Source organism: Quercus lobata, chromosome 12 (assembly GCF_001633185.2).
Source record: "Quercus lobata isolate SW786 chromosome 12, ValleyOak3.0 Primary Assembly, whole genome shotgun sequence".
Lineage (NCBI taxonomy): Eukaryota > Viridiplantae > Streptophyta > Magnoliopsida > Fagales > Fagaceae > Quercus > Quercus lobata.
In genome coordinates, this window is record NC_044915.1 from 4,611,307 (window position 1) to 4,633,674 (window position 22,368).

A 22,368-nucleotide genomic window follows, 5' to 3' on the forward strand; every position below is an offset into this window, starting at 1 on the left:
GTTTTGATAAACTAACCAGGGTTCGTTTGTGAGAAAGACACGTGGCATATTCATTACGTGATTATGCTGATTCGTGCCGCACACGTGGCTTATTCTCTAGGTCAACGTTTTGATTAAATAAATAAATAGGAATCAGATTCAAGCTGTGCGTGTGTTTGTTTTTGGGTTTAATTATTTAATAAAGTGTGACTTTTTTTGACTCCTGCACTTGACCACTTGTTGCAATTCAGAATCAGGCCTAAACGTCAATTTCATAATAATCTCACACCAAATTCTAGATACCAACGAGAGATATGAAATTCAATTTCTTGGGTTCTAGCTCACTCGAATAGTAAAGTTTTTCATAGTTGAATAAGAGGTCTAGATTTAATTTTTATTTACATCAAAAATAAAATAGTGTCTTACTCTGATGATAAAGAACTATTATCAAGGACAGATGTCATAAGTTGAAAATTTCTATAAAAAAAATTAATTCATTTATTTGCTTTAAAAATTAATTGATATTTTAATTTAATAATGATAAAGTGCAATCATCGTAAAATAGACACTATAAATTTAAAATATTATTTTATAAAACTGTGTGACTTTTCTGTTTGTTGAAGGGGGTTTTGGGATGGTGGGGATACAAAATAGTGGTAGTTTTGAGAGTGTGGAAATTGGAATTGAAATGTTGGTGTTTGTGGTGGGTTGTGACTTGTGTGAGTGGGAAGAGGTAAAAAAAAGGTTGGGTCACTTTTTTTCTTTTTCTGTTTTTTTATTTTGTCATATGCTTGTTGTTGTTGTGGTAGTGCAATTGGCATCCACTACACTATATAGGTCTACTTGGTGAAATGAGTTGTCGCTCATCCATTGATTGTCAAGTGTGTTGTTGAGTACCATTGGCACACAATTTTAGGAATGATTTGATGGCCCCAATATGCAACTCTTGGATTGTACATGTAGCTTTTTAATGTTTCGTGCAATGTTAGGATCCCATTATTTTACACAATTTTAGTTACAACTTGCTACGTAACAAGTTATAAGTGATAAAGATGTGGTCCCACATGGACCCACTAACATATCTACTATTTAGAGCATCTATAACAATGGAGTTATTTTTATAACTATTTGGCACCACAAAAAATTATTTTATCTATTTTACTTACTCACTTTACAAAATATGTTGCAACAGTAAATCTATTTTAGCTTTTAACACGATAAAATAATACATCCCGCGACAAAAAAAAAAAAAAAAAAAAAAAACACCACCAATTGATAATGGCACAATTCACAACCACCGCCAAGAACAACCACCCACAAAAACCTTTCAGCCAACTACATCCACCTCCACCACCACTCCAATAGCAACAAACCGCCATTTCAACCACAATTCACAGTCACAACCAAACCCACACAAAAAATCAAACACCAAAAAACCCATGCGAAAAAGAACCAAAAACATCAAGAAATATATATATATATATATATATATTGGAAACCCACAAACCCAGCAATCCAAAACCCATGAACTTAGAATTCCCACCGTCGTCGATCATGGCGCCGTAGGGACGAGCAATGTTACTAATTACCATTGATGTTTTGCGACGAGCTGGAGTTGATGTTACTGTGGGTTCAGTGGAGAATCAACCTTGCGTTGATGCTGCCCACGCTGTCAACATCCTCGTCGTGCTTTGGTTTCCGATTACGCTTCGATCTCATCGCTTTACCTGTACATCTCTCTTTCAACTTGGGACTTGGGGCTTGGGATGGCAAGCTGGGTCATCGAAAGGGGTGGGTCGGAGTTGGGTCTGTGGTGGTGTGTGTCGACAGTGTGGGTCAAGGGGCGGCGGCGTGAGAGGTTTGAAAGTTGAGAAAGAGAGTTGAGAGTTCTGAGAAGAAAAGAAAAAAAAAATGAAGAATAATATTTTAATAAAAGGGAGAATAAAAAATTATTTTTCTTTTTAGCTTTCAGCTACAGTGTACATCTATTTATAGATGTGTACTATAACAAGAAGGTAAAAAATTATAGGTATAACTCCACTGTTGCAATTCTTTTTTTTGTGTTTTGGTGTAGCTAAAATAGTTATATAGCTATTTAGCTACACTGTTGCAAATGCTCTTAAAACTTATCATGTGATGAGTTGTGAGTGGTAAATATACGGTTCCACATAGACCTACTACCACATCTACTGCTCAAAACTTGCCACGTTACAAGTTGCGGCCAAAATTATATGAAATAGTGTGGTCCTAACATTTCTCAAATGTTTTATTTTGGCATCATTTTCATACATTATATATGTGGACCCTTTGCCACTTCTTTTTTCTTTTTTGGGTTCTTTTTTCTTTTTTCTTTTTTGTGTTAAGACTTTTTTAATTGTCTTAAGAACACCCTGTTAATATTTCTCATTATTTTATTTAGCATTTATGTCTCTCCCAACTACCATGATAAATACAAATACTTAAACCAATGAAGGTAAAAACCTCTTTTCTCAATCAATGCTGATGTTTGATGGTATCAACGTAGGTTGAACAATAGGGATAAGGGTTAGCTCCTGTGCATTGGAGTCAGCACAATGTATACACATGTTTTTGTCATGTGTTTGCATCATGTCGGCTTCATTGCCCAGATAAATTTCTCTCTTATTCAGCATTTTTCTAATAACACGTATATAATATATAACATGTAAAAATACATAACTCTTTCCATTTAAAATAAAAGAGAGACAAATTACCATGGTTGGCACGTGGTAATGCTAGGCTGGAATTATGGTTTCTAGATATGGAAGTTCAGAGAAATTAACTTCTTCATTGGTTACTCGTACAAAGTAGTCACGTTATTTTCACACTAAAGGCATAATTTACGTTAATTACGCCTAGCGTTATTATCAGCTAATTAAAATCACGTTTGAAGGATAGAAAATGAAGTGTTACCACAAGTGGCACAATTTTTGCCACAATTCACTCATTCGGTGAATTGTAAATAATAGAGAAAAAGTGATAAGTTCTATAGAGGTCTTGTTGATTTGATGTTGGTGTTAGAGTTTAGGCTATTGACTTGTGCAACTGGAAGACTCAAGAATCGAAAAGGAGAAAAAGTTAAAAAAAAAAAAAAAATGAATTAGTGAAAGAGAAAAGAGAAAAGAATAATATATATATATATATCTTTTTTTTTTTTTATATATGGATTATAATCAAATTATACTTCTTGTAATTTTAAATAGTATTACACAACTTAATTACTTTTTATTAAATTAAAATTTTGAAAAAGTTATTGTTGTTTTACATGTTTTACATCAAGTATAATTTGAATACAACCTTAACTACACTAGGTGTAATATATATTGGATTAACTATACTTATATATATATATATATATACATATATATATATATAGTTTCATATAGTGTTTCATGTTACAGCTACATCATTGATATGTGACATTAGTCACTGACCAAATGAATGAGTACCTTGGTCAGACTTTCCAAGCGGATGAAGTTCACAAGGCATTGAAGCAAATGCACCCCAAAAAATCTCCAGGTCTTGATGGTATGCCTCCACTTTTCTACCAACACTTCTGGTCTCTAACGGGTGAGTGTGTTACTAAAGCTGTCCTTGATTTTTTAAATTTGGGAGTCATACCCCCTAAATTTAATGACACTCATATTATTCTCATCCCGAAGGTGAAAAATCCTACAAAGATAACACAATACAGGCCCATAAGCTTAAGCAATGTCATCTCTAGACTAGCCTCCAAAGTTATTGCAATTAGACTCAAACGCTTCCTACCGGATATCATCAGTGAAAACCAAAATGCTTTTATGTCCACTCGCCTTATTACTGATAATGTACTAGTAGCTTTTGAAACTATGCACCATCTAAATAAAAAACGAAGTGGACGGGTTGGGGAAATGGCTTTAAAACTTGATATAAGTAATGCATTTGATAGAGTGGAATGGGGCTGCCTTCATGATATAATGTTGAAAATGGGCTTTAGCACTAAATGGGTGAACCTCATAATGCTTTGTGTTACCTCTGTTACTTATTCCATCAGGATCAATGGTAAGCCTCATGGCCACATTACCCCCACGAGAGGCTTGCGGCAAGGAGACCCCATATCCCCATTTCTTTTCTTGTTTTGTGCAGAAGGATTATCAGCTCTCCTCACTTAAGCCACTATGAATGGAGCTATCCAGGGTGTTGCTGCATGCCCACGAGGCCCACGGAACTCACACCTCTTTTTTGCAAATGACAGCATAATATTCTACCGAGCCACTAGTGATGATTGTGCCCATTTGGAACAAATCTTGGAGACCTATGAACATGCAACCGGTCAGCAACTCAATCGTGAAAAGACTTCCTCATTCTTCAGTCATAACACACCTCTTGAGACTCAAGAAGACATAAAAAACCGTTTTGGGGCTGAAATTATCAGGCAACATGAAACTTACTTGGGATTACCTTCCCTTGTAGGTCGTTCAAAGAGAAATACCTTTAGGGCGCTAAAGGAAAGACTCGATAATAAGCTTTCAGGGTGGAAGGAAAAGCTGCCCTCACAAGCTGGGAAAGAAATACTCATTAAGGCCGTAGCACAAGACATCCCCACCTATACAATGAGTGTCTTTAAACTTCCGGACACCCTTTGTGATGAGATGACAAGTATGGTCCGAAATTTTTGGTGGGGTCAAAAGGAAGGTCGAAACAAAATAGCTTGGTTGAGTTGGGATAAAATGTGCACGCCCAAAAAAGATGGAGGGGGTTTCGCGATCTCAAGGCTTTCAACAAGGCTCTCTTGGCAAAGCAGGGCTGGCGCCTCCAAACCAATACACATTCACTACTCCACCGTGTTTTCAAGGCACGTTATTTCCCTAACCATGATTTCCTTCATGCTGAACTTGGACAAAAACCCTCCTATGCTTGGAGAAGTATAATGTCCGCTCAGAATGTTGTTAAAGCTGGACATAGATGGCGGTGGGTGATGGCACTTCGATACAGATTTGGAGGGATAAATGGCTCCCAAAACCTTTTACATTCCAAGTTATCTCTCATCAAAATGCTATGCCTGCTACTGTAACTGTTTCAGAGCTTATCGATGAAGGCACAGGAGAATGGAAGATCGACTTGGTCAAAAGTGTCTTCCTCCCCAATGATGCTCAAGCCATACTCGGCATCCCACGGAGCAATAGATGCACAAAAGACTGCATGATATGGGCTTACACACCTAAGGGTACTTTCACTGTCAACAGTGCTTACAAAGCTACCTTATCTCTAGCTCCATTGAAGACGATGGAGGGAGCCTCACACACCAACAACCAGGGTCAGTTCTGGAGAAAAATTTGGAGCCTCAATGTCCCGAACAAGTTGAAAACCTTTGCTTGCAGAGCGTGTCATGACATTCTCCCCACCAAGTCGAACCTATGCTCTCGCCAGGTGCTGGACAATCCCACCTATGATGTATGTGGAGTGGCGGCTGAAACTAGCGGACATCTCTTTTGGGCGTGCACATGTGCACAAGATGTGTGGGATGCCACGGGTATCTCCTTTGACAACAACGGTGTACACTATAGGGACTTCATTGACTTACTATGGTATCTCATTTTCATGCAACACGTCAGCTGGGATGTGCTTGAGCTTGTCGTCGCTGTTGCATGGTGTATGTGGTACAGCCGAAACAAAGCACAGCATGGTTCTCCAAGGCAGTCCCCCAATGAAATCTTACACAAAGCTCGCACCACTCTTGAAGACTTCCAGGCAGCCCACTTCAAGCGCCCTCAATTCACAAGCCCATCAGATGCTCGTTGGGTCCCACCCTCATACCCATGGTTCAAGATTAACACCAATGCAGCTCTCTTCAACGACCTCGGAACAGTGGGCATCGGTGCTGTCATCCGTGACCACGAGGGAGCAGTCATTGCCGCCTGAGTCAGCATATGCACCTACCTTTAGGTCCCTTGGAGGCAGAAGCAAAAGCCTTGGACATGGCTGTCTCGTTTGCATGGGATATAGGCATACGTGAGGTGATTTTTGAAATTGATTCCAACATAGTTTTTACTATTCTATCGGGCTCCACCACACCACCTGCTGCAATTGTTGACATCATGGAAAGCATTCAACTAAAGTTGCTTGACTTTAGGCACTTTCAAGTTCAACACGTGCGAAGGCAGGGGAACAAACCGGCATATGCTTTAGCACACCATGCCAAGGGTATTCATGACTTTGTAACTTGGATAGAGGAATGTCCACAGTTTATTGAATCATTTGTGTTTCATGATGCTATGTACCTATCCTCTTCATAAATAAAAGTTACAGTATTTCCCACTTCCCACTTTGAGAAGAAAGTGAATTTAATTGAATTGAAAGAAACCTTTGACGATGAGGAGTTTTTTTTTTTTTTTTTTTTTTTTTTTCTTTGGAGAAAGACACAGGACTAAAACACACACACAGAGAAGTGGGAATCCGGGTCTAATATCACACAACTCACAACATACAAAAGCCAATAACTCTTGAATGTTGTGTGAAGGCTTTAAACTCGTTGGGAGACACACACTTGGGCGAAGTGGGACAAACTCACTTGATTGCTTTTTTTTTAGAAAGACACAGGACTGAAACACACACACACACCGGAGAGTGGGAATTCGGGTCTAATATCACACAACTTACAACATACAAAAGCTGGTAACTCTTGAATGTCGTGTGAAGGCTTTAAACTCGTTGGGAGACACACACTTGGACGATGTGGGACAAACCCACTTGATTGCTTTTTCTTTTTTTTATTGTTTATTTATTAAAGATGATATTGAAGATTAAAACTTTAAAAACTAAAATTGATATTTATCTGTGGGGGCCAGTTAATTAGGAAGTATTGTTAGGGCAGTATTAACTGGGCCTATGGCCCAATCCGAGGACGTTAGACCATCCAAGGAGGTCCAAATAAGATTATGAGGAGAGCAGAATGAAGAGAGGAGTAGAGACATTATGAGATAGGTCCAATAAGCGTCCGAGGACAAAAGCCTTCTTGGCAACATGTGTCCGAGGTCGATCTGAGTGATATATCATCACGGACTTACTTCGGAGTTACATCACAACTAAGGGTTAGACATTGGACCAAGGGTAAGAAAAGAAAGGTAAACAAATATCTTCAAAAACTACTACCTCCGCATTAAATGCCTCTCAACTAACTCTCTGGCCGCATTAATGTGGAAGTGATGCCTGAACAGTGATCAAGCAGCCTTACAGCTACTGGTAGATGGTTCTAGGAGGTGCTAGATGGGACAGGAAGGAGTTCCCTGAATCTAACCTACACGTGTGTGGTAAGGATGACACCAAGATTGTAGTATATAACATGAGAAGAAGTACTAAAAAATGGATCGAAAAAAGAAAAAGAAAATCAAACAATTGGAGAATGAGACTGCGAACTCTTGTGTAATTTTATGGTTCAACAAGACAGTTTAATATAAATTCCTGAAATTACTCCGAGGACAGATTTTCTCATCCTACTTGTATCTAACAGTCTTAAATTACCAAATTTAATCGTTTTTTCTTCTGAAATAGATTTAGTTCTTTCATCCACGCTCTACAAATTTATTGTTTGAACTGCTTGGGCCAGAACCCAATTTTATTTTGGGTCCAACCCAATTCCAGTGCTTACATTATCTAAACATAAAAGGGACCCAAATATAATTACAATTTCTTTTAATATTTAACAAAATCATTTAATTTAACGAATGGATAAATCTGTAATTTCCTTATAAAATCTTTTTAGTGTTCCAAAAAATAAAATAAAAAAATTTAAGCACCCAATTCACTATTTTCACCGATCTTCACATTCTTTCTCTCTCTCTCTTTTTCTCACCTGTCTCCAGTCTCCACAATCTTCTTCCGTTGTATAACAGGAATTTGAGATAACCACATTTTTGTGATGTGTATTATCACATACCGGTGCCACTAATGATTTGATTGGAGACAAGTGACCCATAAATTTAGGTCTTATCACTTATGTAAAATTTAATGGATACAGTGGAAGTTCATAGGATGACCAAGTGCATTCTTAGACTAATGACATGACAGTTGAGTCATTCACGATTAGTAGTGTCCATAAAGTTGGCAAAATATCAAAATGAATAGTACACTAGGGAATTGAAAGACGGTTTTATAAAGCAAGAAACTGTAGCTATCAGTCTCATCTTCTTCCTCTTTCGGTGTTAAAAATACTTAACGGGGTATTTGGTTGAGAATTTTAGAACGCAATTTTCAGTGTTTAATAAAGAATATTATTCTTTTTTTTATATACTTTTTCACTTATATATATTTTTTTAAAATATATATAATATTGTTAAAATAATATTATCAAATGGGCTTTTAATATTCTAAAAAAATAAACAGTAAGTTCTCTCCTCATCTGTATTAAAAATATTTAAAACATATTTTATTATATTATTTAAATAATAATTTTATGTTTAAACAATACAGCACATATTTTTATCACATTTTTATTTACGTTAAAAATACTTAAACAACCCTACTAAAACAACATTTTCAAAAAAAAAAAAAAAGGTCTCACGTTTTCCACACCAACTTATCTCCAGACTCCAAGCCAATACAAATTTAGTGGATTTCGAGGCTTGTGGGCTGTGGCTGTGGAGCCCTTTTGACAAAAAGTTACTATTGGTATTTTCGTAGTGGAGTTGTTAACTTTTGGTTGTGCTCCCTACCCGCGAAAAGATGGTTTGGCATTTCCATGAGGAACCCATGCATTTTTAGTACACGTGTACTATCACAAAATCCAATCATGTATAACATATTAAAGTGGAATATTAATTGAAAATTTAAAATAAATTCTAATTACATCATAGTTATTACGTGTCTTTCTAAAAATTATAATCTGATACTTTGGCTTTTGCTTAATTTTGATAACTTTTTTGTATTGTATTTATAAAAAGATATGATTCGGTAGCTTTTATAGTTATTGTAACTTAATGTATATGTATGAATATATTTAAACATATATAATAAAATGCATAATATAAAATGTAAATTGTCCATATTTTATTATTATTATTATTATTGTGAAGCACTTTTTTTTTTCTAATTCATTCATTCTAGACTCTTTAATTTGTGTACTTGATAACTCACTTGAGTGAATATTTATGATGTGGTCTCACATTTGATTCTAAAATTAAGAAATAAAACTCTTTAAGATTAAATAATTTAGGACACATGATGCAAAATTAGAACTCTAATTTAAAATTCTAATTTGAGTTTCTGTTAGCTTTGCCTATTATTATTATTACTATTATTATTATTATTATAGATATGTGACAAAAAGTTCAAAACTAGTTTTTTTAAATTTTAAAAAGTGAGATAAAAAGTTTAAAAACAAAAACAAAAAAAAAAAAAAAAACAAAACAAAACTTTTTAAACAAACCTCAAACACACACCCAGTGTCAGTGTAATTGGACTAAAGTATGAGGCTAAATGTCTTTTTACTTTAATTGCACTCCAATTTATACCAAGTTGTTAGGGATTTAACTTGATTCCTTGAAGCTTTGAGATGCAAAAAATAAAGAAAAAAAATATGCAAAGAAGCAATCCCACAACACAAAGATTTACATAGTTTGACAATATATCTACGTCATAAAGTCGTAACAAATTTCACTATGTTAGTGAGAAACGTGCAGAAGCGGCTATAGTACAATGATATAACAAAGAATAATTTTGAAGCAACAAATAAATAGCCCAAACACATACCCGCGAAAAGATGGTTTGGCATTTCCACGAGGAACACATGCTTTTTTAGTACAAGAGTACTATCACAAAATCCAATCATGTATAATATATTAAAGTGGAATCTTAATTGAAAATCTAAAATAAATTCTAATTACATCTGAGTTCTGTATTATGTGTCTTTCTAATTACAATGATATAACAAACAATAATTCTGAAGCAACAAATAAATAGCCCAAACACATAGGCAAAAAACAAGTCAAGTCATATCACAAACTGGATCGTCACTCGTCCATTCTATGGACTAAGTCTCACAAAATATCCCATTTAAAATTCGCATGCTTCCAAATCGAGTTGGGTGACAAACTAGATCGAACACAAAACTAGGCTCTATATAACCCAACACAAATGTCATACAGTTATAATTTTGTGCCAATTATATTTAATGATGCTAGGAAAATTAGTGGGCCACTCATTCAAAGTGTAGACACACATTTTGTACTCCTTATAACTTAAGCACCCGTTCCTCGATGACAAGACTCTAGGGGATTCAATCCTAAGAGTTTATTGCCAAGCAAGAAGAGTTTAACATGAAGGCCATAAACACAAAGCCTGTGACCTTTTACAATTTGTAGTTTAGCATTGCATCTTACACACTAGCTAGTTAGTTGTGCCAGAATGTGAGTGATTGAAGGAAATTGGGCATATGACCTACGTGTCCATATCAAAAATCTTGATTATACATTGCATGAAAGAGAAATGCATAAATGACTACCTACTACTATGTGTTCATAATTAAAAATATTCTCATGTTTATAGAAAAAGTCGATGCTCCTAAACTAGGTAAAAGGTGTGGATTGGATGACAAAAGGGTAAAATGCATAAATCGTGCAAAAACTTGTTTAGAGGTTGGCAAATTCCATGACTTGTAATCTTGTTTGAGTTGTAATATCATCCATAAGGTCAAGATCAAGATCAAGTGTCAAGAACCAACTCAAGAGAAGACATATTTTGGAATCTTGAATGTCCTTCGATCATGTCTTGATCGATCAAAGCAGACCACTTGACTCACTCTCAACTAAGTCTCGCTCCATTGAGACAAGAGAATCTTGATTCTAAGAAGTTTTAATTAAGTCGGTTGTAGACTTGCAACTCATGCCCTACACGCATAACTAATGACACATTTTAGTTGACCAAATAAGACCTTTTCAAGAGGTTAAAGACCTTGTGTCATTTGCTACAAAAGAGAAAACCCTAAACCTTGGATGACCACCTATGATCAAGGCTAAACCCATAAAGCCATCCCAATATGTTTGCTGGTGGAGATCAAAACCTTCATGGTGGTCCTTGAGTCACGGACATAGTTCATGGAAGGAATTCAAGATAGAAGAGTCCAAGTGGCTTGGAACTAATCGTAGGGCTCACGTTAATAAGTTTTTTAGGTTGTAAAGTATAGGATCATAGGTATGATTCAAATGTAAACTTTGGTTATTTATTAGTGATCGAGTTTCTTCTTGGGGTTTGAGAACCCTCATTATAATTTTTCTTTTGGATGTATCCATAGGTTTTCATTTTTTTCACTAATATCTTGTGTTTTCTTCTTTTATATATAAATATATATATATATATATTTGTTTCCTTTTGAAGTGTTATTTACTGTAGTATTTTTTGCTTTATAGTTGGTGATTTACATAATTTGTTGTAATTAATTGGTAACAACTTGAATTGTATAATTGGTTAATTTCCCTTAAAATCAATAAAAGGGTTCTAAATTTCTGTTCAGACCTCATAATTGGTCTTTGAAGTCTTCTTTTAAAGTCTAATTAACAATACAAAGATATTTTACGGATAAATTAAACAATTAGATTAGGTTGTTGGTCTCCTTCCATGCATTTAAAATAAAGAGATGTAAAGATAGCATCCTTACATACAAATATATTTTACAGTTAAAAAAACAATTAGACATTATGCTTTCCCCTTAGGCCCCTCCACTCTGGGTGTGAAATGGATAAGCAAAGAAATTGCTTTATGTTTAGTGCAAAATTGCGTCCCCGAACAAAAACATCGATGTCATCATTTCTCGTTTTTATTAGTATATTTCATCATTATCATTTCTAATTCTTTAATATAATATAATAACATCAATGTCATTATTCGTTTATTTAAAATTTATTTAGTATATTTTAATACTTTCCTAGACATTTCTATGTGCCAGGATACTGGATTTCGGATAAGATTTTATATGTATTTTAAATCAAGTGTTTTTTCCTTAGAAAGTCATCAAAGCCGCAATGCTTTACAAAGAAGAAAAGATGGGATACATGCACCAATCAGTAGGGAGCTATTTTGTTTATTAATTATCTTAGTATAAAAATAATGACTCTATTAATTTAAGAATGGGTGGTTGATCATCACAAAGAGAACATATAATTGGATATAATCCTCCAAATGTGGAGCATAAGGACTAAATCACTAAATTGCCAATTGCCATAACCATTAATATTATATGCTAGATATGTAGGCCCTACGAGATATAATGAAGTGGGTGCCATGCTGGCATGAGGAAAATTTCAAATTACTATAGCCCTTTGGTGGGGCCTCCCATTTCATTTTATTTTACTTTAAAAAAAATTAGTAATTTAAATAATTAATAATACGTGAATTCTAATTAGTTTAACTTAAAAAAAATTTGTAATCAAATAAGAGATTTCAAGTTCGAATCCTACCATTGCACATCTTTAGTGTGATGGTTACTCCACAAATATAGGTGTTTGTGGGATGTGGGAGACAAAAGCCAGGGTTCAAGTCTCTAGGAGCGGGCTTCACACACATATATACTTAAATTGGTTTATAGTAGAATTTCTATTTTGTATCAATTTTTTTTTAAAAAAAATTCAAACCCTACCTATCTATACTATATAATTAATTGGTGTTTTGTCATGATAATAAAGAGCAATTATAATTAAAACATATACTATAAAAAAAATATCATATTTATAAAAACAAAAAAAGTAATGAGGGACCTTTGCGTGTTTGAATCACAAGATATCAACTAGCTATGGGGAAGATAAGAATAACAAATATATATATATATATATATGTGTGTGTGTGTGTGTGTGTGTGTGTGTGTGTGTGTATGTGTGTGCGCGCGCACGCTTATGCATGCGCTAGAATTAGCTATCATTAATGCAAATAGATAAAAATTATGGAACTTGGAAGGTTCTTTGCTTGATTAGGGAGATTACTTGCAACTCTAGTGATATAATGTAGGAATTAGGGGTGAGTAGAAAGTCACCTTCACCAATCCAATCGACCGGTGCCGATCATCCCACATCGCCACTGCAACTGACGGATGAAGCCTATACTGGCGATCAGAGCACGAAGGGAGTTCCGATGCCGGTGCAGTGCAGTCACCGGAGCTGGAAACCCGAAACCGAGACATGCTGAACCAAACTAATACCTGTATATCGTTCTCCCAAGTTTGGATACAGCGTCATTTTACAAGTTCTCATTTTAATTTTTTTTTATAATAAAACGTTGTCGTATGGGTGTTATTAAAAAAAAAAAAAAAAAAAAAAAAAAAAAAAAACCGTGTCGTTTTATGTTAGGTTTTAAGTTCTACCAAAATCTCTCTCTCTCTCTCTCTCTCTCTCTCTCTCTCTCTCTCTCTCTCTCTCTCTCTCTCTCCTGACATAGTGACGCCTTACCTCTAAGCTCTTGTTGTCGCCGTTCGGCTCGGTTGGCCTCTGCAACAACCAGTAGCAAGCACTCGCTCACCAATCACGGAAAACCAACAGTAAGCCACCAGCAACTAATTTTGGGCCCAATCTAATTCAGTCATGATTCACCATTTTCTTTTCTTTCTACTTTATTTTCTCTTTATTTGATTAATGAAGTAAACTTGTTTCAGTACTAAGATACATGCTAAGCCCACAATTGATTTGGACCTTATCAGATATCTCTCATCTAGCCCATTAAAATATACATTTCTCCCCTTTCTCTAATTAAAGCATTTATAAAAGGTTACATAAGAAAAAAAAAACACCGATCTTATATAGGATCTATTTGGGTACAGCTTATTTTGTTGAAAATTGAGAATTCTGTAGCAAAATAATTTTTAAATGTATAAATAGTACTGTGAGACCCATTTTTAATGAAAAAATTGCTGAAAAATAAGATTTGTGGGTCCTGTGAATAGTGCACGGGACCCACTGATAGTGCCATTTCAGGCCAATGTGTGGACGTTCAAAGTGCTAGCGGGTCCAGTGCATAGTGCACGAGACCCATTGGCAGGTCTGTGTCCCACGTGAAATCAACTTCTGGTAAAAAAAAAAGGAAGGAAACATGAAAACTCAAAACACAAACGTGAAAACCTTAAATCCAAACACATTCATAATATAAAATAAAAAAAAAAGTTATCTTATAGTTCAATATTTAAAAATTTTCAAATAACCTTTTAATAAAATGAACTACGTATTTCTTTGTCTATCAACATCTTCATCCGGGTTATCATTCTATCTTTAAACACGGACCATCAAAAAGACTTGTCCTACTTTCTTCCATAATCAGAGTTGTGTTAACTTGCATCTCATTTTCCATCATGGTTCAATATTACACCTATTATGATAGGCTACATCAAGTAGGCTTGATTCCCTATCAAAAAAAAAAAAGTAGGCTTGATTCAATATGCCAATATTTTATACAACAAAAATATTTGTTGTCCTTCTTGTTTTAGTTTCTTTGACTTGAGTTATTTAAGAAGAGGACTGAAACGGCTATACTGTACACCCTCCCAAAAAAATATCATATCATATGAAAGTGAGATATATATATATATATATATATATATATATATTATAGTCTAATACTTAGCCCCCCAAAAAAAAATAATAAAATAAAAAATTAATACTCTAATATGTCTTACTGTCTTAGGGTCAAACGATTAAATCGACTACTTTAATAAATTAATATGTCTTAGGGTTATAAGTAACTTACTTTAATATGTCTTAAGTAACTCACTTGTTTTTCGGCACTTGTTTGGAGTCTTTGGACTTTGGAGTGTTACATTGTTACTTTAGTCCCACTTAATTCTTTATAAGTAACTTACTTGCATAGTTGCATTGCATGAGCTAGCTAATTAGTGACTCGGTGTTTTACAGTTTACTAATTACTACTAACCTTTTTTTTCTTCTTTAGCACTTTAATTTTTGAGGGAGACAAAGAATGAGAGAGTTCTCGCTTTCAATCTTTCACCGAGAGGTAATCACTAATCACTCACTATATTCAACATTTTGATTTTAAATTTCTAGTACTTAGTAACAACTGCTTTAAGTTTATATATATAATTAGATTTTATTTTATATTTATTCAATATAAATATAAAATAAAAGCTAATTCTCTAGTTCTGAATTGTTGTTAATATTAGTGACATGAATTGTTGAGTAATAACTAATAATTGTTAGTCTATTATTGTTGCCTTGTTGTAACTAAACCGATTAGTTATTGCTATTATTGGATATGGTTGTGACATTCATTGATTGAGAGTGAGCTATTTGATATTGTATTTGCTAGAAAAATTATAATTTGACATTGTTGTGGAAACTTTGTTTTTTTGTTGGTTGGAAATTTTTTTATTAGATGGATGTCAATACTCCATCTGGATTTGGTGCCCCTGGGGACCCTAACCCACCTCCTCCTAGTAGTGCTAACCCTAACCCACCTAAACCTGCAGCACCAATTGGACTTGGTGTATCACTTCCCCCACTATCACCTAAACAAGGTGGTAAGGACTCGTCTATAGTATGACCACACTTCATTAAGTTGGTTGGTCCTGATCCCAAGAATCCTAGGTTTGAATGCAAGTATTGTAAAAATCAATATAAATGTCATGGTAAGAAAAATGGTACTTCAAGTATGTTGCAACACATGAAAGTGTGTAAGAAGTGGCATTTTCCCTGTGATGATAAGCAAAAAACTTTGTCTTTCCAAGCCAAGAGAGAAGGGGAAAGTGGTTCAAATGTGTTAGTGGTTGCAAACTATAGTGAAGAGAGAATAAGGTTGGTATTGGCATGGATGATCATTATTGATGAATTGCCTTATAAATTTGTGGAGCGTCAAGGCTTTCAAGAATTTATGAAAATAGTTGAGCCTATGTTTCCTATTCCCCATCAGGCTATCACACTACCATTGCAAGGGCTTGTATGAAGATTTATTCTAGTGAGGTGGATATTTTGAGAAAGGCTTTTGTTGGGCAACGGGTTTGTGTGGCAACGGGTTTGGACTACATGGTAGTCACCGCACACTTCATTGAAGGGGATTGGACTTATCAAAAGAAAATCTTGAACTTTTGCCCTATAACTAATCACAAAGGGGACACCATATGTAGAGAGGTTGAGTCATATTTGTTGAGGTGGGGTATAGATTAGTTCTTTACAATTACTACAAACAATACTAGTTCTAATGATGTGGCAATTGATTATGTGAAGAAGAAAACAAAAGAAAGAGGTAGTAGCATATTGGGGGGGTGAGTTCATGCATATGCGTTGTTGTGCACATATCTTGAATTTGATAGTGCAAAGTGGGTTGAAGTCCATTCATGAATCAATTGCCAAAGTTCGGAATGCGGTGTGATATGTGAGAGCCTCTTTTGCAAGGTTTAAGAAGTTTCAAGAATGTGTTGAAAATGAGAAAATTAAAGCCATATGTTTGTTGTCCCTTGATGTGCCAACGAGGTGGAATTCGACTTATCTCATGTTAGATTGTGCTTTGAAATTTGTGAGGGCATTTGATAGGTTGGAAGAGGAGGATGGGCATTACAAACTTTATTTTTGTGAAGTGGATGGAAATGGGAAAAAGCCCATTGGTCCTCCTAACTATCTTGATTGGGAAAATGTCAAGACCTTTGTGAAATTTCTTGGCATATTTTATGAGGCAACACTTAGATTTTTTGGGTCTTTGTTTGTCACTTCTAATACATACTTTCATGAGCTAATTAACATTGAAAATCAATTGCAACAGTTGTGTAGTGTTGATGGAGATCCACTTTTGAGGAGTATGGCAGTAGAAATGAAAAAAAAAATATGATAAGTATTGGGGAAGTATAGATAAAATCAATTTATTGCTGTTGTTCTTGACCCAAGGTATAGATTGAAGTATGTCAAGTTTTGGTTTAGGGAGTGGTATGTAAAGGAAAAAGGGGATGAGATGAGCTCTAAGGTTCAGGATGCAGTGAAAGGTTGTATATGAAGAGAGTGAGTCAAAATGGAGTTTCGAGTTCTAGTGGTAGTGGTAGTGGTAGTAGTGCTTCATTGGATAGGTATTTGTTGGAATCTTCTGATCACCCTAATGTGGAAGATTTTGACATTTTGATGTGGTGGAAAATGAATTCTTCTAGATATCTTTCGAACCGAGGGCATGTTTTGGATTCGTTTCGTAATTCACTATCTCCTAATCTAGTTGAAGCCCTTATTTGTATTCAGAATTAGTTGAAGGATGCCAAGAAAAAAAGACTAGTAAAGCTTCGGGAGTGCATGGATAATGTGGAGGATATAGATGGTTTTGAGATTAACAATGGTAAAAATATATATATATATATATATGTTCATTTTGTTTGTAGTTTGTATCAATTATTCAATTGTTTATTTATTTGCTCAATGCTTAAGAATCATTTTGTTTTGAATGGGATTGTAGAAATTGCATCAGTTTGCCTAATGCCTATGGAGGAAGATCTAAGCACCATTGTGTTGGATGAAGATGAGTGATGTGCTACTCTTTGCTTGGAGTTAGTTAGTAGTTAGTATTATGTAAATATACTTGGTAGTATCGTTCGTTTGTATTAATTATAAATATTTTATTGTTCATAAACGTTTCATTGTTATTAACACGTGTTTATTTTTTATTTTTTAGTATTTTGTAGGAGTTCTAGAATGATGCATAGTGCATAGACTTATTGGATAAAAGACTTACAAGAATTAGCATTCTTTTGCCTATATGCTAATTATATTTGTACATGTTATTGGTAGTGGACTTTTCACTAATAGTAGTTATTTAGGTAGTCATGGGTGGGATTATCATTGGGGACACAAGCAATTAGCATTCATTTGCCTAAATGCTAATTTAATTTGTATATCTTTCTTTTGGCATTTGTGGACAATGACAAATGGTTCTGTAATACGTTATTAAGTGGATACATTAACGCTTATTGTTATTGACACTGACACACATAGTGACACTAATGATATTATATGCTACATGATAGTGTTTTGGAAGTTGAACTCTTATTGAGGTAATTTCAAAATATTTTTGCATGGTAAATGAAATGAAAAAATTTAGCCAATTTGTCATGTGTGAAATTGTGAAATTTGGACAATTTGCTGTGGAAAAAATTTGCACAAATTGTTTGTGTGAATGAAATGATGAAATTTGGATCATTATTGTTCATGTGTGAACAGATTTAAACATATTGAACAAATTTTTGAATAGATTGAACATGTTTTTAAACATATTTTGTGTGAACAGGTTGAACAAATTTTTTTATGAAGTTTCTGTGAAATTTGAACAAATTTTTTTATTTTTTTTATGAAGTTTCTATGGATTTTGAACAGATTTTGCTGTTGTTTTTTGAACAGATTGAACAGATTTTTTTATGAAGTTTCTGTGAAATTTGAACAGATTTTGTTGCTACTTTTTGATGAGGTTGAACAGATTTTGTGTGAATACTAAATAGGTTGAACATATTTTTTTTATTAAAAAAAATAGAACTTTTAATGTTTTAAACCGATTAAATCGAGCCAACCAAACTGCACCGCTAGAGGTCGAAAAACCGACCCTAATCAGTATGCATCAATTTTAATTATGAGAAAACCGATTCCTATCAGTTCAGTAACAAATTTGAGAAATAATCGAGCCGACCGAACCGCGCACACCCCTAGTAGGAATGATACTTTGTTGCTTTCTCTTATGAGCACCCATTCTTTTATGTAATGGAGATATTTAAACTTACGTTAACCCACTTTTTATTTTATTCTCAGAATATTGTACCGATCGAAAGAGAATTAATGAAGCCAAAAAAAATATATATATATATATATATATATGCTTTCTTGATAAATAAGAATATATCCATAAAATTAACATTCTAGTTGGTTGTTACGTACGTGACATTATAATTCTTGTGGCGGCCCAGCTGGTGTAGACGTGTAGTTTGTAGGGAGAGTCTTTCATTATCCTAAAATGATGTCTGTAAATGAGTGAATCAGTTTCTTTATCAATACAAGAAGAAGAAAAAAAAAAAAAAATCACTAGGTAATATCATATTTGCATAAATAACAGCATTTTATTGATTAAGAAGACCATCTAAACAGTCCTAGTCTCCAATGGACCTAATAATTTCTCTTTAATTAGGAGTTTTTGGCAAGTTTAGTGGGATTTTAATTTGATGCATGTGATGTTTCCAGGTCTGGTTTTTAACCAAAAAAAAAAAAAATTAATTAAACCTCTATCTTCCACACAAGCTTTTTTACCACTTATTGTAGCAAAAGTTCTAATGTATGTATCACTAACATAAACTTATCAATACTCTTTCACTGTTTTGTAGCATAAGAAGATCACTGGTGTTGGACGTGAAGTCTCCGAATATCTAGTCTTTTTATATATAATTGTATTCCATCAAATTCGCCGCCTTGCCCAACTTGCAATCTGACACCAAAACAATGACAATTTCCAGCCATCCCCTGAGAAACGCTTATACATATATACATAGGCTTACTTTTTACGCCGACATAATTTTATTGGGCACTTCATATTCATACCATAAAGATTAAATTCAACGAACAAAGGAATTAAAGAACACAATAGAACAAACTTTAGTTGAAAAAGTTTATGAAGACAATTTAGAAAATTAGTTTCTGCTCTAGAAAACTATTTAGAGAGAGGTTCTGAATCTGTAAAAAAAAGTGCTTAGGGATGTGTGGGCATTTAGAAAAGATGAAATTGGATTTTAGAAAACATTGAGGCAAAAAATAAGCCCTCTCTAGCTAGAATTTGGAATGGAAGCATAAGGTTGGTATTTAAATGAGTAAATTAGGGTTTTAGGGTCTTTTAGAGACTTTTGGACGTTCCCAAAAGTCTAGAGTCCTAGCCCCATCAAAGAATGAAACTTTAGGCCCTTTAAAATTTAATTTATGAGGTTCTAGAATGCAGCATGCGCACGCATGGACAAGTATGTGTGCGCACGCTTCCAAACATGAGCGCAGAACCCTAAATTTGACTACACACCCAACTTCAAATGGCCATAATGCACACATTTTAAATCCAAATTTCACACAATTTATGTTCAAATTAAATCCCAGGATGTCTACTTTTCAATTAAACAAACCTTACTAAAAAATTCTTTGTGAATCAAAGTTATGATCAAAACAATGAGCAAATGTTATTTTTCAGCATCGTTTTCAAAGCGATTTGAGTACTTTTGAGTTGTGATTACTTCCGAGTTATTGTGAACACTTGATTACGAACCCTTAGTTGACGTATGTTAAGCTCATCATCGAAGCTAGGCACCAAAGGTTATTAACGAGTACAAAATGAGGTGTTTATATAAATGTAACTAAATGCTTCCAGATGCAATAGAGATGAAGAGGTTTCAAGCATTTTAAGTGCCTGTGTGAGTTCTGATCTTTTTGTTCCAGAGTTGATGGTAATTTGTCTCCTACGTTTTTGGCCTCTCTCTCCTATTGTATAATGGTGTTTGGTTTAATTTAGAACATGTTGAATGAAGGGGGAAGCTATAGCTGCCATTCATTGGACACTACCTTGGCTCTTATATATTGAGCTGTGTTCTTCCTCAAACACGGGTTGTGTTGCTGTTTGTTTTGGAGACAGCGGCTTGGCTGCTTAATTTCCTTTTAAAAAATGGCTTCCTTGAAAGGAAAACCATCATTCAAATATGCTGAAATTAAGGGCTATAACAGCCTCATACTTGGTGTTGATTTGTGATGACTTCATGGAGAGGCAAAAGCAAATTAAGGTACTTGTTATTTTGTTACACAGCAAGTATATCCTTGTTCCATGTGAGTTCTTTCTTTTACACATGACATGAATAAGGATTCATTGGTCTCACAAGTGTTCCAAACCCTCTTGCCAGGCCTTTAATGGATCCAAATTGATGTGGATCATTCCCTTTTGGTTCGCACAATAGAGGGGAAATCTGGTTTTAAACTTGATGCTCATTGCAATCACAAGCCTTGGTTAATCCCCAATTGTTTTGCTTTGATTTTAGCAATAAGTTAATGGCAGCAAAAAGCCTGGGCTGCTTTGAAGTTGAATTTCGTGGGATATATGTCCCTGTTACGCACTTACTAGTAGCTTCGGCTTCTCTTCCTCTCTTTTGGACCATCTGCATAACATAGGCCCATGGGAATTCATAGAATCATTTATGGGACTAGCTTTTCTTTAACATTGATCCAAACTAACCACGAGGCCCATGCATTTGGCTTGAATTAATTCATGGGCTATATGCACGGGTTGTGGTCATTGGGTGGCTGTGGGCCTTGAGTCAGTTGTCCAAAAAGAGCCTCTAAACACTGTCAAATTTGGTTTATGTCGATTAGCCTCTTCACACGTGTTATGAGTCTGTTAAGAGGATCCTTGTTTTTTTGTTTTTTTATTAATATATATATATATATATATAATTTTATAGTAAATTATAGGCCAAAGTACCATTTTGGCCCCTATATTTTGAGGTCACAGTCAATTTGATCCTTATATTTTAGTAACAATTAATTTAGTCCTCATTATTTTCAACTTATAATTAATTTGGTTTTTACTAAGTTACCATCAATCCATCAATGAAAAATGCATATATGGTAGCAGATTACATAACTGCACACTTGAAGCTTATGTGACTTATAACAAATAATTAAAAAATATAAATATTTATTTCAAAGTACCACGTCATCAATTAAATGATAAAAAAAATTATCAAAATTTAAAATTTTAAAAAATTAAAAAAAAAAAAAAACTTATTCTGCAATTTTTTTCTTTCATTTTCTTGGCAACAAAACACAATACACCCAAAACAAATCAAACAATCAATCACTAATTTCATCAAATCCTCAACCACACCCTATACAATACATTGACATAAAATACTCACTTATTTCAACATTTACACAAACCAAAACCCCCCAAATTATTTTTCAGAATGTCCATTATCAATATCTATTAATATTTTATATTATTTTGTTATAAGCCACGTATGCTTTAAGTTGCCAACTGTGCAATCCATTAGCCACATATAAATTTTTGTTAGTGAGTTGACGGTAGGGACTAAATTGACTGCAAATTAAAAATAATATAAACTAAATTGGCTGCTTCCAAAATGTAATAACCAAATTGATTATAATCCTAAAATGTAGAGACAAAAATTGTATTTTCACCTAAATTATAATTGCAAATAGTTATTGTTGGACTATTTTTATAAAAATATTATATACTAGCCTTTATGCACGCGCGTTGCTTGTGCTCAAAGGCTCTTCTATTTTCTTTTATAGGACAAAACTTTTCACCAAAATTCTAAGGGAGTGATTAATATTTAAATAGTGAAAAAAAAAAAAACATTTCTTAAAGAGTAGATGGTGTATAGTGAGATAAAATGAGAGGAAATCGATGGAG

The 22,368-nt window shown here is 34.3% G+C and overlaps 1 protein-coding gene across 1 annotated transcript; it reads left to right on the forward strand.

The window, feature by feature from the left end:
- The first annotated feature begins 4,154 nt into the window (after positions 1 to 4,154).
- On the forward strand, positions 4,155 to 4,907 carry LOC115970113. Its single transcript, XM_031089785.1, has one exon. The coding sequence runs from the start codon at positions 4,155 to 4,157 to the stop codon at positions 4,905 to 4,907; it is 753 nt and encodes a 250-aa protein (XP_030945645.1).
- The last annotated feature ends 17,461 nt before the right edge of the window (positions 4,908 to 22,368 follow it).